The sequence below is a fragment of the Chinchilla lanigera genome, unplaced genomic scaffold (genome assembly GCF_000276665.1).
Source record: "Chinchilla lanigera isolate Chin_1 unplaced genomic scaffold, ChiLan1.0 scaffold00018, whole genome shotgun sequence".
Classification (NCBI taxonomy): domain Eukaryota; kingdom Metazoa; phylum Chordata; class Mammalia; order Rodentia; family Chinchillidae; genus Chinchilla; species Chinchilla lanigera.
The window spans coordinates 16661568-16677687 of NW_004955419.1; the positions used below are offsets into that span (position 1 = coordinate 16661568).

General features: G+C 38.4%; 1 protein-coding gene and 1 long non-coding RNA gene across 2 annotated transcripts in view; one reads left to right on the top strand and one right to left on the bottom strand.

Annotated features, from left to right (window-relative positions):
* LOC102014783 overlaps positions 1–9684 on the bottom strand; it is a 31893-nt gene extending 22209 nt beyond the window's left edge. Inside the window, exon 1 of the long non-coding RNA XR_260635.1 lies at positions 9564–9684. This is a non-coding gene — a long non-coding RNA (uncharacterized LOC102014783). The remainder of the gene's footprint in view (positions 1–9563) is intronic.
* Positions 1–16120, top strand: part of Svep1 (sushi, von Willebrand factor type A, EGF and pentraxin domain containing 1) — a 183615-nt gene that overhangs the window by 71757 nt on the left and 95738 nt on the right. The window contains exons 9-14 of the mRNA XM_005382738.2: positions 7597–7726; positions 9705–9812; positions 10568–10699; positions 11464–11658; positions 12893–13014; positions 16000–16108. Coding sequence (XP_005382795.1) covers positions 7597–7726; positions 9705–9812; positions 10568–10699; positions 11464–11658; positions 12893–13014; positions 16000–16108 — 796 coding nt within the window. The remainder of the gene's footprint in view (positions 1–7596; positions 7727–9704; positions 9813–10567; positions 10700–11463; positions 11659–12892; positions 13015–15999; positions 16109–16120) is intronic.

Here is a 16120-nt window from a genome sequence, read left to right on the forward strand (position 1 = left end):
AAGGAAAGGAAAGGAAAGGAAAGGAAAGGAAAGGAAAGGAAGGAGGAAAGAAGGAAGACCTAGAATCAATCTTAGTTACTTGGAGTTTTTGTCTCTGCTTCTCCCAACCAGAAACTCCTTTTCTTGCATTCATTCCTTGGGCACAATTCATGCAGTTCAAATTCTATCCAGTACCTGACCCCAACTCACCAGCACAGTAATCTCCTTTTTTGTCACTTGACTCAAACATTTCAACTTCTACAGCAAAGAATAGCTAGAAGAACACTGGGAATTTTCTGTGAATGTGTAATCCCAGAATGTGTTATTCATTCTAGAAAAGCTCTGCACAGATGACAAGAATAGATATGGGAGGCAGGGGTTGCAAGGAGACAGTGCCTGCTTTTGCTTATGGGCTTCCACATACTCCACATGCTTGTGGAAGACCAAGCAACAACCTGAGAATCCATGGCTCATCTATTCTATGGCCCATGTTCATAAACACAGTGGCTGGGTGAAAGTCTCCCACCCAACTCAAACAGAGCCACGGAGAAGCAGTGCAATATTAGGATGGGTGCTGTTCAGATTGTCAGCATACAGAGTGTATCTGAGGGCCCTGGAGTGGATGAGATTGCCCAGGGAGGGTGTGTAGATTAAAAGTGACAGAGATTAAAACCTGAGAAAGAGCAAGGAATGGGGGGATGAGGCACCATATGATGAGACATCAGGGAAAGCAAGTATTAGAGAAGGGTACCATCATACAACTAAGAAAGCTTTGCATTCCAAAAAATTGGTCAACTATGTCGTACACTAGACTACAGCTCAGTTATACCAGACTGAAAGATGTAAATTAGATTTAGAATCCAGAAACTGAATAGTGACCTTAATGATATCTGTTTTAATAGAGTGTGGAAAAAACAGATCACAGTTGGTTAAGGAATGTAGAATTCTCTTCAAAGAAACTAACTGTGAAGAAGAGAAAGATGACAATTCCTGTAGAATGAGGGATGTGGTTTGTTTTCTAACACAAAAGATATTTAACATGCTTAATGGATGACAGAAGAGACCTACTGGAGACAAAAAAATGATAAAGGAGGAGAGAAAATGAATCAAATGCGGTCCTTCTGAAGACAGGGGAGGGAGACCAGGGTCAAGGAAAATGCAAGTTGAACTTGAGAAGAGCAATGTCTTTCATGTTCATTGTAGAAAAAAAGGGAATAAGGGCAAATCGGATGGTGACAATAGATTGAGGGACATTTTTACTTGTTGGTTTTCTTTTTCTCTGAGACTGTAAAAATGTAATAAACAAGATATTCTAGTAGATGGGCTGAATGGTTAAAACCATTTGTGAATCAAAACCACCATAAATCATTGAAGAAATGAGCACAGGCACCTAAGGCCACCAGTATTCAATCCTGACAGAAATTATGAAAAGAATGCAAAAACAAGGAACCAAACTGATGAAAGATGATGAAAACCAATGCAGAACTTATCTGATTTCGTGGAGTGGGAGATGCTAGACCAACAGAATGCCCTTACCTTTAGGCTAACAGGACGGAAGATTGTGTGGACCCTGCAAGTTGGTAAGGTTCTTGGGCAGCTGGGCACGCAGCCTGAACTCATGTACCCATTTCTTTTGAAGATTCAGGGAGAGAATCCTTTCTTGGCCTTTTTTAACTTCAGAAGCCACTTCATTTCTTGGGCTATGGATGCATCACTCTGTTGTCTGTCTCCATCACCACGTCATCTTCTCTCTCTGACCGCCCTACCTCCCTTTTATAAGGAGCTTTGTGGTTACATCGAGCCCAACTGTACTACTGAGAATAATCTCCTCATGCCAAGATTTTTAATTTAGTCATATATGCTAAGTCCCTTTGCCCTGTAAGGTGACATAATCACAGGTTCCAGGGATTAAGACACAAGCATCTTTGGGGGACCATTATTCAGGAGAACTACAATGGGGAAAATTTAGATGTCCCTAAGGGAACCGAAACAGAAATGGAGAGAACCAGTGGAGTTAAAGAAGCTAAATATAAATGGAAAAGAGGAGACAAGATTGTGTATGGCTCCTGGTCAGAAAACGGGGAATTAGAAGGATTAGCCAGAGTGAGTGAGTGAGTTTTGGGGAGAGTTGAAAACTTTTGAAAAGGTCATTCTGAGTAGAACAGAGAAATAGCAGTGTGAATACTTGATAACAGCATGCTTAGGAGCAGACCAGAGGCCATAGTATGATTAGTGAATAGTATTGTGGGCCCTTTTGAGTTTTGGCGGTCATAAATTTGTAGAGATTACTCCACATTACTGTGTGAATTTCTTTAGTGTATGAACTTTTTCAGTATATGAATTTCTGCAGTGTGTGAATCTCTGGTACTGACACAAAAATGGAAGGTAATTGGGTTTCTCTAGAATACAGAATATTAAAAAAACAAAGAGAGGCAAAGTATTTTAGATTATTGCAAAAAAGTTAAATGTAATAATAGAACATAAAATGTGAATTCAAACTAAAGTAAGAAAAGAAAGAGCTAATGAAACTGCTGTAAACATCATTGCACTAAATCTTTGCTCTTAGCTCCAATTATTTCCTATGACACTTTGCAAAACAGGGAAATTTCTTGGTGGAAAAATAGGACACTAAATTGCCTGTACAGTATGATCAAAACTACAATTGTGTGACTCGTTATGAACAAGCATCAGTAGAAAATAACAGTTTTTCCTTAGTCAGATGTTTTTGTTACTTTGGGTTATACAAACGGTTTCTCTGTAATTAAACCCACTTTCTTGGATTAAAATGAAGAATTTTGCTATCTAAATAAAAACTTGAATCCTGTATCTACTTCAAAGCTTTTTTCTTTTTCTTCTGCAGCCCAGAGCTGGCCTGAGTGACTTGGGAAGGAAGAGTGGTGGACACTCTTTAGTTTCTCTCTGTGCCTTCCCATCCCTGTTCTGGCATCTTTAGGATCAGAGCCTGTGTGAGAAGCAGATTGATGTCCACCCTGAGCATCTCCTTATCCTATTTTCCAGAACCTATGAATATGTTTCCTTGTATGGCAAAGGAACTTTACAGACCTAAGTAAAGATTTTGAGATGGGAAGATGAGCCTTTGTAGTCCAAGTCAATGCAATTGAATCATCTTAGTCCTTAAAAAAGGAGTATCTTTCCCAACTCTGGTTAGAGAGAGATGCTATGACCACAGGATTAGAGATGTGAGGTGAAAGGACTATACTGGCCGCTGATGGTGCTAGCAGCTGCAGAAGGGGCCGCTCAGGCAGTCTCCAGAGGCTAGAAAAGGGGAGGAAACAGGTTCAGCTCTGCTAATGTCTTGGTTTTAACCCTGTAAGATGCATCAGTACTCTGACCTATAGGATTGCTAGAGTAAATTTTTATTTTGTGAAACTGCAAAATTTAGAAGAATTTATTATGATAACGGTAGGAAATGAACACAGCTGGGAAGAGTGTATTTTTGAGGATGGTTTTGAGTCTTTCATTTAGCTAATGCTGGGAAGTCCTCTCTATATTGCTGATGTGCCCTGAGATATAAATCCAGTCCATATATAGATTCTGCAGGAGACCTCACGGGGCACACCCTCTTCCCCGTACAGTTTGCTGCCATGGAGATGCACTCTGGTAGGCCCCCTGTTGCAAACGCCCTCTGCTCCGGGCCCTGTGATGCAGCTCACAACTTCTGAAAACCTCTACAATGGGATACAGGCAAAATGACTCAAGCACCCCACCCCCTCTCCATTGGCCTGCCTGCTTTCACCATGCCAAAGAATGGGAGTGCAGGCTAACCAGTGCAAGCCAACCCATGACCACAGCGTCTCTCCTCCTATACTGCCTGTATTGTTTGATCAAGCTTCCTGCCTTCAGCCTTCACGAGGGGAGAAGCAGGCATCTGTCCACATTCATATATGTCTCTAAACTCCAAGGGATGGGTGTCAATCTCACCCAGCTCTCACCACGTGAGGGTGAATCTGTGGGTTTCTGTGCCAGCAGGCCTCCGGCCTGGGAGTAGGAAGCTGGTCTCTGCTTTATGCAGGCACCCTGCCCTCCCACGTTCTGTGAGGGCTTGTCCGAAGCCCGGCCATTTGATCTGAGGTGGTCATTTTCCCATGGGGGAGAGAGGGAGGAGGTTCTGGCACCTGCGCAAGTGAGTACTCCGATTTCATCAAAGTCTGTTAATATGGCTGATGGTGAGGCTGGGGGTGCAGGACCATTCCGGCCACTTAAATGTCAACCTTTTAATAATTCGTTCATCTGCAGGGGCTCTCTTTAGAATACGACATTACTGCCAGGCATGGTGGTGCACGCCCGTAATACCAGCACTCGGGAGGCTGAGGCAGGAGGATCATTGCGAGTTTGAGACCAGCCTGGGCTATAAAATGAGCTCAAGGCCAGCCTGAACTGCACAGTGAGACCCTGTCTCAAAAAGACCAAAAAAAAAAAAAAAAAAGAATATGATATTACTTACCATATATACACTTCAGCTTTGGGAATGTAGCTTCCATTATGTATATAGACGAATTTAAGTAAAGTTGTAAAGCATGCATAAACTAATAATTACCTAATTTTCTGTGGGGGGAAAAACAAGACTATCTGTTGGGTCTCTCCCTAAGTAAAATGAGTAAATTATTACTTTAACTTTTCAGCTACTTTGGGTTTTGTTGGTATGCTCTGGGATTTTTATTTCAGTTTATTATTGGTTAATTATTAGTTTATATGTATATTATACAGCAAATTATAACCTTTGATGTCTGTTTTGTAGCCACATTTATAACCATTTCAGGATAAGTCTGTATTTATATGTTTCTGGCATTTGCTGGCAGTTCTTTCATACTCTGACTTCTCCACTTGTAAGGATTTATTGTGATTCATCTCCTGTTTGTCATGTTGAAAATTCTTTCCTTCAGAAAAAACGTATACAGGGGCAGCATGTCTACTGAGCCTCTGCATGTACAAGAATGTCTTTTATGTCCAGACAGGCATTTAATGACTAAGAAAATTTGATGTACGTTTCTTATCCCCCCTCTTTTAGCATTTTCCCAGATACTGTGGGATTCTTTGATTATACATTAAATTATTTACAATCTGCTTAGGTGTTAATTATTCTGCATGGATTCTGCTGATACGTCGAGTCCTTTTTTATCTGTAGTCATATCTTTCTTTAGCTCCAAATTTTCTTCTACAACTTTGAGTATTTTTCATGTTCCATTCATTCATTCTATTTTCAGGCAGGCGCTTGTGCCACTAGGTTATATCCCCAGTCCTCATCCATTCTATGTTCAAGAACAACAGTTACTCATACGTTATATCTACTTACTGTCTTCCCTATCTGTTATCTATCCCATGATTAGCATTCTAGGTTTTTCTTTTGTGTCCCAGATGAATCTTTTAAACTTACGTTTTTAATATTTTGACTTCCTGGAACTATGTGTATTGAATACCCAGACATAAATTCATACCCCTACAGACACCATTATGTAGGATATAGTGGTGTCTAATAGGCTATTCTACTGAGAGTACAAGACACAGTGCAAAATATGCAGGACTTAATAAGAAAGGTGAATGGAAATTAAAGGAAAATATGAAACATTTACAGATTAAAATAATGAAATCAAATGAAAACATGGCATATTTATAAACGGAAAAGCTAAATATCTATAGAATAAATGTATGCCAAAGACACTTTCAGCACAATATTTTTGAAACAATGTTATTCTGAGTGTGAAGTGGAATAATATACTGATTGAAATATCAAAAAGAATTAGATAAAGAGGACCAAGTATAGCTCAGTGTCAGAGTGTATTCGTGGATGTGCAAAGCCCTCAGTTCTGTCTCATGTACACACACAAACACACACACACACACACATGAATGAGGGACAAAAACTATCAAAACCCCCAAACCAAACTATTTCACAAAATAAAAATAAATAAAATATGTGGTACCACACCATAATGAAGAACTAACGCATTCATGGATTCTAAAATGTCACGAGGGGAAATGATGGTTGATTTTTAAAATGTGATGCTATATTCTCAGATCATAACACACACAAAATTCACTTCCAAGTTATTTTTAAAATCATTAAAAATATACCATCAAATATATTTAGATGTTTATCAAATCACTTCATGAATGGCTTTCTAACCTTGTTTGAAGAACGTTTTAAAAATACAGTGGAAATGAAATACATTTGACTATGTAAGTACTTGTGAGTCTGTATTTCTAAAAATTTCTTAGTTAAAAAACCACTACCAGTGAAAATATTTTAAATTTGTCACAAGTTACAATGTCCATGACATAACAAGCTAATACGATTTTATTACATCACAATTTCAAAATGGATGAAGATAAAAATATAGTTTAAAAAAATATACTGTAACATAATTCAGACATATGAGAGCTTAATCTTGGCATAAGACATTAAGAAACTGGTGGTGAGATATATAGAGATATATGCATACTCATGTCTATAGTGGCACAATTCGCAATAGCTAAGCTATGGAAATAGCCTAGATGCCCACAAATAGAGGAACAGATAAAGACAGTGTGATACAAGCATGTATGCAGTAGCATATTATTCAGCCAGAAAGAAAAATGTAATTCATGATTTGCAGAAAATGAATAGAACTAGAGGCCATAAAGTTAAGGGAAATAAATGAGTCTCAGAAAGTTAAATATCATATATTATCTCTTAATATGAGAAATTTAAAAATAAATAGAATAAAAATAGAGGAACTATGATAGGAAACTGCAAGGGTAGGCTTTTATAGATGGGAAAAAGAATGAAAATAATCAAAATATCTTATATGCATATATCAATATACCAAAATGAATCTCAGTATTTCATATAACTCTTCATGCACCAATTAAAAATAAAAGAAAGAAACAGGCTTAGGATGTAGCTCAGTGATAAAGCACTTGTCTAGCATGTATGAGACCCTGAGCTGGATTCTCCGGAATCATACACACACACACACACACACACACACACACACACACACACACACACAGAGAAAGGTGACTTAGTGTCATACTTTTAGTTTCCCAAGAAGTGATGCTATTTAATATAGATCAGGGAACTTTGACACTGGCAATATGGCCATTGATAATGAGAATGCAAATTGTTACTATACTTTGGGACAGAAATTTTGTATTATCTGTGAATTAAATGTTAATGGTTTGGGGTTAATTCTGTTCATGGAAATCTAGGAAACAATGAAAGTGTTTTTAAATTATCTATCCAAAACGTTCCATCCCAGAACTATTTACAAGAGTAAAAATTGGGGAAGAAACTCATGTTTTTCAACAGATTTTTCTTAAGTGATCATATATACTACAGAAAATTATGGAGACATTTGAAAGTTATAGAGACATCTTAAGCTTTAAAGACTATGTAAAAGCATAAAAAATATTTTAAGGCATTATGTTCAAGAAACATGGGACAATATTTAATACAGGTACCAACACTATAAATTATGTAAGTAGTTTGGGAAAATATACAGTAGAAAGCTGTGATGCATTTTTCCCTATATGAAATACTGTACCATTTTTAATATCACCTCGCTAATAATATATAACCTGAAGGAGAATAAATGTGTTTTTTACATTAACTTTAAGGTGTCACTCCACGTTCATCCACCTTTTACCCCGCCTTACCTTTTCCCAATTGGAGATGTGGCCATCACATACACAGCAACTGATTCATCCGGCAATCAAGCCACCTGCACCTTCCACATCAAGGTCATTGGTAAGTCTTCAAATCACGTACATGGGTTTGCAAACATTATCCAGCACCCCAGGACTTGGCCTTTCCTTCAGCTTCAATAACTTCCTTTGCATTGATTGCTCCTCCTGGCATTGAAACCTGCTCAGACCACTCCGGCTGAGAAACCTACATGTCCTTTAACTATCACTGCACTTCTTTGATTTCTTCCCATAAGAGCCTCTTGAAAAGTTTTTGATGGTTGCCATGGTGTTTTCTTACCTGCCATTTATTCTGAGTCACTCAAGTCTGGCTTCTCGTCACTCATATAAAGGTCACCAGTGATCTCAGGTATTATTCCAACTGCACACTTTTCAGTCCTTATTTCACGTAATCTTCCCTCAGATTTTATCTTAACCACATTCTTTTAACCAAAACTTTCTCTTTTCCTAGTTTCTCTGGCACCAGTATTTCTTATTTCCCCCCGTTTTTCTCCCCACCATCCTCTTCCTCTTCTCTGAGCTTCTCTTTTTCACACCAGCTGTCACATGTTGTTTTCCCACCACATCGCCAAGGTTGCAGCCTTGGACTTGGCCCTTTCTTTCTCTGACAACTCCCAGGTCTCTACCTGCAACTCAGACTTCTTTCCTGAAATCAAAACCTAAATGTAAAACAACCTCCTGGGCTTTCGCATGAGGGATATATCACAGGCATTTCAAACTCAACTCAAACATACTATATTGGTTAGCTCAGAAAATTGTATAACTGACCAGACAGCTACCAAGCAAAAACCTACGAGTGATTTGACTTTTTCTCCATCAGCAACATCCTGTAAATTTATCAGGTTCTCCTGGTTTCACTCGCTAAATATGGCTGGAATCTTTGTCTCTCCATTCTCACAACCACTACTGTAGATCAGTCCTTGGGCAGGGAAAAGATGAAGATGGTTTCTTGTAGCATCTCCCACTCAGTCCTTTTACATCAGTCACTCAGTAGACACCCAGTGCCTACTGTCAAGATGTGATACATGGAGAACTGGGATTGTAAACTCTATAGGCCACTCTTGGAGCCTGTTTACCAGCTTAATGATCTCAGGCAAGATGCCTTAAATTTGCCTAGTCTGGACTCCTCACCTGTAAAGTTAGGATAATAATATTTGTCTTATTTTCTTCATTACTTCAAAGGTATCACATAATAAGAACACTTCAAATGTGTAAAATCTATACTTGTATTAAAATTACTTCCTGTACATCTTCTTTGTTATCTTTTACTGACATCTAAACATTATACCACATTCAATAAGGGCTTTGAAACCTGGCTCACCCGTTCAATCTCAGATCTACCCTTCAACCTGAATTTCAGCTTTCAGCAGCACCGACTCAGGCTTCTTTATTTCTACTATGCCTTTCATCCCATTTCCATTTCCTTGCTTCTAGGTCCACACCTTACCCTTTGTCTTTGCCTAGAATTTATCAGCCTTACATATCTTGAACTCCAGTTTCCCACCTTTGGATGTGACCTCCTAGCCTTCCAGAATATCTTGCTCTCCCTTAATGTCTTGCTTATTCTGTCATAGGACTCAGATCTCTGTCCCCTAGAACTTCTACTTCATCAACTGAAAACCTTACCTTGACCTGTCAGACCAGAGAACAGTCATGGATCATTGAAGTGACTATTTCACTGCTTCAGTTTATCTGAGGAAAGGATGGGCCAGCTCAACTACTGTGGCCAGAACCTACAAATTCAGTGCCCATCACATCTACAACACTTTTCACACAGAAAAGCTCACAATAGTTTTAATAACCTGGTTATTTCTTCTTCAACAGATAGAGGGCAGAAATCAGCTCTTTCTTTTGATGTCAGGATCAGGGCTAAGACATACCTTATTGTCAAAGGAGCCACAGGATCCGCATTATTTCTTAGAAGGTCAAGGTTCTCTGCCAGCACACTCAGACTTCAGTTTTCTCTTGCAGAATTTTTGCAGGTCAGTTGTGACTTGTTTGTCTGCTGTCATGTATTTTAGATGTAGAGCCACCTGTCATAGACCGGTGCAGGTCCCCACCTCCAATCCAGGTCTCAGAGAAGGAACATCTTGCCAGCTGGGATGAGCCTCAGTTCTCAGACAACTCAGGTGAGAATACAAAGCTTTTGGTATCAGTGTGGTAATGCTAAATTATGTTTTATTTTTAAAAAGCTTTTCTAAAGGATAAAAGAAATACGCAAATAATAGCTCTCAAAGTTAAATGAATGGTTATATAAAGTAATGCATCAATGCTTGTAAATATTTAACAGTATTACTCTTACCTACCCATGGAGTACCCATGGGGTTTCTCTTTATTCAGTAGTCAATGGACATTTATTAAACCTTTGCTAAATGTTGTACTTAAATGTGTTCTAATGAATTTATAGATCTCTAAGCTCACAATGTTCTGAAAATATAAATCATGCATTTCCTAGTATCTCTAATCCAGTTCTGTATATTCAGCCTCAGTCCTTAAACATTAGCTAAATAAATTATAGAAGGGTATACATAGGAAGGTAGAAAAAACGAGCAAATACAACTGAAGTTCACTTTAAAAGTTTCCCTGAAACCCAGAAAATAGCAACAAAAATGTAAACTAGATAGATTTCTTAATTGTTTCTAATGTTCCAACTGACCAGTTGAAATGAAAATAATTAGTTTAGCAGAAATGCCTTCATTTAATGGGGTCTGAACCTACCATTTCTGTGTCATAGCATAAATATTAAATCTTTCCTTTTCTGCTACCAGGCAACTCAACATAAATGGGATGCCCAGCTGATTTGCATAAATAGAAAGGAAGACTTCAAATCAAAGACTCATAAAGTTACAGAAGGCTGATATAACTCAAAAATTGTATCTTCTAGGTGCCATCTTGGTGATCACAAAAAGTCACACACAAGGAGACCTTTTTCCTCATGGGGAGACCATCGTGAAGTATACAGCCACAGACCCCTCGGGCAATAACAGAACATGTGACATCCGCATTGTCATAAAAGGTATTCTCTTTATGAGATCTCAAGAATCTAGCAGACGTTCCATATATGTGACCACTACAATTCCCGATTTTGTGAAAGAAGATAGGCTATGAGCATTAGATTTTTCAAGTTAGAATGAAGTACCTGACAGATTTTATTTAAGTTTCTGGCTATCATTCTTAACATCATGATAAATGGAAATATTTTCTTATAGGCAGTGTTTATCATTTCATTAATCTTTTCTCTGAAGTTACCAAGCATTATCAAAGATCTAATTTTTTGTGTGATTTGGAGACAGAGTCTTGCTATGGAGTTCAGGCTGGCCTTGAGCTCACTTTGTAGCCCAGGCTGGTCTCAAACTCTCAACGATCCTCCTGCCTCAGCCTCCGGAGTGCTGGGTTTACAGACATGCGCCACAACGCCCGGCAAGGATCCAATTTTGAGTGTTTGAGGAGATGGATTCTGACAATGTCTTGCTGTAGAATGTTACTCAGTTTTCATTTTTGTCAAAGGAATCCAGATATAATAATCCCAAGACATAAAATATTTTAGTTTTTATAAAATATGCAGAATACTTAATTACACAAAGGCACAATTTTTCAGTGTGTGCTCAAGTAGGAACCAAAATGCAGACACTGCCACTCTTCTACACCAAGAACTTCAGGTGGAATTTTCCCTAGAACTAGTGATAGAAGGAGTTCTTTTAAAATTTCAGCGTAAGATACTGGAATTTAATCTATACTTCTAGTACCGCAGACAAATAATACAGTGTTGTTTTAATACAGGCTCTCCCTGTGAAGTTCCCTTCACACCTACAAATGGGGATTTTATTTGTACCCAAGACAGTGCTGGAGTTAACTGTACATTAAGTTGCCTGGAGGGCTATGATTTCACAGAAGGGTCTATGGAGAAGTATTATTGTGCTTATGAAGACGGTGTCTGGAAACCACCATATTCTACTGAATGGCCAGACTGTGCTAGTAAGTTTTAATTTTATCCTGGGCCCTCTTAATGGATGTGAATGTGTTTGGGCTTGTGCTTGTGTATTCTCATGTGTTAAAGAGGAAGCTTGCCCTACAGTAGTAATTAATGGAGATGAGTAAGTGATTTATGAGTAAGTAATTTGCTTTTCCTTGGATTTAAAGTCTTGCTACTAATTGGATTGCAATGAGAAAGCACAAGCATTTTGGTTCTCTTATTATTTACCAGAAATAACTTAAGAGGTTTTTCAGCATGTAGCTCTTGACTTGTAAACATGAACTTAAAGTCTCGTGGTCCAGAGATTCACTTACATTTAACTTCATAGCCAACATAAGTGGTAGAATAAAATAAATCAGTTGCATTCTTTTTAGATTTTATTTAGATTTTAAATTGTATGACAACATAACCCAAAATAGATGTTGTCATTACATTTTTAACCCAGTATCTTTGTCTAGGGTGTATATTCTCTGGAGTAAACCTTTGCTCTAAAGCCGTAAATAGAGTTTAAATACTAATGTCATGTTTTCAGAAGACAAAGCGGGCTTACTTGAGTTAATTTTTTTCCAAATTAGAGAAGTAAATAGAAGCAACATACTTACTTTCATAATCTAGACAAGAGCGTGGATATTATTAGGAAGCATGGCCTCTGAATATTTTGGAACAGCTTGTTAAAATCTAGCAATGAGAGCTTTTGATCAAAGAAGAAATTTGTCTTTACAGAAACTACACCTTCAAGGAACACAATTGCACATAATATTTAGAAGTTTTTTAATAGTTGCTGATTTAACATAAAGATATGTGTGTATATTATATATGTATATATACATATATGTGGGTATGTTATATACATATCATATTAATGTGTGATATAGATTTTATATAGATTCATATAAAATAAAATAACTTTGATCTAGCCAGGATTAGAAGATCCCTCATTCCGTCAAATACTTACTATTTTATCTGATTGGAAGGTAAAGAATAATATATTACAAGCAAACTCATCCCTAAGTAACTGACTACAGTACTGCTTGGTTTGTAGTTTATTATGATGAAGTAATGTCTTAGAAACCTTACTTAAGTGTCACCTTTTGTTTTTCCAACAGCCTCACAAATCATGTTAGAGTTAAATTTTTAGGTTTTGATTACTGTATCAAAGTTAATTTGTTTTGAAAACACTAAAGTTAATTTGTTTTGAAAACACTAATTGAAGCTTTTCTACACAACATTTTCCAGTAAAACGTTTTGCAAACCATGGGTTCAAGTCCTTTGAAATGTTGTACAAAGCCACTCGCTGTGATGACATGGATCTGTTGAAAAAGTTTTCTGAAGCATTTGAAACTACTCTGGGGAAAATGGTATGTCACGGGCGGTCCTTTGCTGTATTTCATGTTTTAAAGGTCATCATAGCTTCTGCACATCCCTTGTAACTGAAATTCCTACCCCGATTATGTCCCTCTTCTTTTTTGTGATCCAAAGTTGTGCCTAATTTTTAGAATTATTTGTGGATTTCGGGGTTCTGGAATAAATTAAAAGTATTTCTGCATGTTAATTTTTCAAAGCACTGTAAGCCAGAAAGTCAGATAAGGTTACAATCTGTGTGGCTTAAGAATGCTATTTGAAGGGGCTGGGGATTTAGCTCAGCGGCAAAGCGCCTGCCTGGCAAGCGCAAGGTCGTGAGTTCAGTTCCCGGTACCAGAGAAAAACCAAAAAAAAAAAAAAAAAAAAGAATGCTATTTGATTACTTAGTCTGACAAAAATTTCAAATATCATAGATTTTATTTTTTATGATGAGGAGGTAATTAGACAATAACACTATTTTCGTGCTCATGTGTTTTTGTTGGGGTTTCTTTCACCAATTATGAGAAAACACAGCAATATATTTAAATGTAGTGAATATCTTGCAGACAGGAGACATGCTATATACATATTTGTATACCTGACAGAGAGGGTAGCATTTTATTTGTTGATAAGTATTTTATAGTACTGTTTGACATGGACCACATATTGTTATAAATATATTAAAGGTATTAGCTGGCATCCATCCAAATAAACACTTCTTTTAAGAAGTTGTATTTAAATTGATTCTGTAAAACCAAATTCTAAAAGGAGAAAAAATTAACATTATCACTAGGAAACCAAAAAATTATTGCACTTAAGTAGGCCACTACTATTATAGGTCAATACTTTAAAAGGCAACCATATACTCATATTTATTATAGTCTATCCCAAACTGATGAAGTACTTATTAAATTTTTAAAAATAGAGGCCACGTGAAAATTATGTGAAAGTGACTTTTATGTGTGTTAGAGTCAGTTAAGTTGGTAGCAGGTTAAAAATGATATAATGGGCTAGAATGTGCTATTAATTGGGCCAGAATATGCTACTAAATAGTTATTAAATATTTAGTGTCTGTGTTACGTTCTAGACACTAGGGATTTAAATGTGAATGAAACTGTCAAAACTATGTGTCCTTGTAGAATTTACATGCTAACAAGTAGATAAACAATAAAGAAATTACAAGGAAAATATGTAGTGTGCCAGAAGGTATAGTACTATGGAATGACATAAAGTAAAAAAATGGGAAAACCTCACTAATAAGTTTCCTGTTTGACAAGAGACCCAAAGGAATGAGGCCATGAGCCACTGCCATATGTAAGAGAAGAACATTCCGGGCAGAAGAGTCAGCAAGTGCAAAGGTCCCTTCGCAGGACTATAGGCACTTAAAAATGATAAAGTGGTCAGAGTGGTAGGAGTAGAGAGGATAATGAGTGATAAGAAATAGTCAGAGAGATCAAAGGACAGAGAAGGTAGGGGTGAGAAGAGAAATGAAACGGGAAAGCCTTGAAAGTCACTGTAAAGACTTTGCCTTTTAGTGTAAGTAAGAAAGTCATTTAAAGGGACCAACTTTCTTATGATCTTGGGCAGTGGGAGAAGCAGAGGGCGGGAGAGTGTAAAAAGGCAAAGTAGGAGATGATGTGGCTTGGGCTGTACTGGATGTGATGAGAGGAGAATGGATTTGGAGGTGCCTTAAGGTAGATTTAGTAAGACTCGCTGACAGATTGGATGCAGACTGCAGGCTGTGAGTCAGGAAGGCAGGGTACACAAGACCATGGGGCCAGCAGTGGGTACTCATGGTGGGTTTGTGTGAAAGGTCTTTTCTGGCTTCAGTGTTACCAGTGGGAAAAGCAATCACCATGAGTAGGGCTGTGCAGTACATGGTGGAAGTTTGAGAGGAGCGAAGATGGTGTAAAATAATTTTCTAAGAGAGTGTTAATGAAATACGGAAGAGACGTAGTAAGCTTGGCAGAGGGTAGGGTTGTGTTTTCCCTCAAGATACTATTGACCACCTGAGGACAGGAGTGGAGGAAGCAGTAGTTTCTGTAGCCAGATGTAGAGGTTCTCTTGGCAAACAGATTGAGAAGCAGGCGTTCACTCAGGGAGGAGGTGTTCCATGCTGATGGCCCATGGACTCTGAGATGGAAAAGAAGATGAAGACATGCAGGCTGAGGACAGTGGAGAGGCAGCAGGGTTGATGGATTACAACCCCTTATGAAGCCAGAGAATTGTAGGAGAGGGTGCTGCTGCTGTGGTGACAAGTCCCGAGGGTCTGACCAGAGTAAGCTGGGAAGCAAGAGAGATGGGGAAAAGGAGCTGAGGCATCAACTAGACAGAAAGATGGGTAAGGAATGAGATGGTGTCTCGGACTGGGAAACTGCTACAAGAGGTACAACAAGTGTATAGTTGGTGACATGTGCTTCAGAACTTCAGAGGTGGTGGAGGCTTTAAGGAGTGAGGCAGTGTGACCTGGAAGTGCCACTGGAGAATGAGAAGGCCAATCCCTCCGCTTCCAGAACTACCCAGGATTAATTCCAGGATGCCAGAATCTCTTGTGCTTTCAGAATCATTTTTTAGAAAATAATCCAGAAAACTGGAAGACTGGGTTTCACTTGGAGCACAGTTAAAGGGAACAAAAACAGTGGAGGTGGGAAATAACAAGAGATTTACCTTTCACTGGCTGTGCGCTTCAGAGGGCACAGAGGAAGATTTAGGGTCTCAGTGCAAGTGAGAGACAGAGCCAGAGAACGGGACTGAAGAGCCATACCAGGTAAACGTCTAGGGGCAGAGCTCTCACCAGAGTTCTGGGCTGTTTGTGGTGATAGACGTAGATAAAAGGTATGAGGCTGACCCTGGTGGTCACTAGCAGGTGGGGAAGTGGGGATGTCAGGAGACCTTTTAGGAGCACGAGGAGCTCGGGGCTCTCACTCCACTCCTGTTAATGCAAAGGGCTCCTCCAACAGCGACGTCATTCTCATTTTATCATCTTCCTTTTTTGTTTGCAGGTCCCAACATTTTGTAGTGATGATGAGGACATTGATTGTAAGCTGGAGGACCTGACCAAAAAATATTGCCTGGAATATAATTATGACTATGAAAATGGCTTTGCAATTGGTAATTGCATCA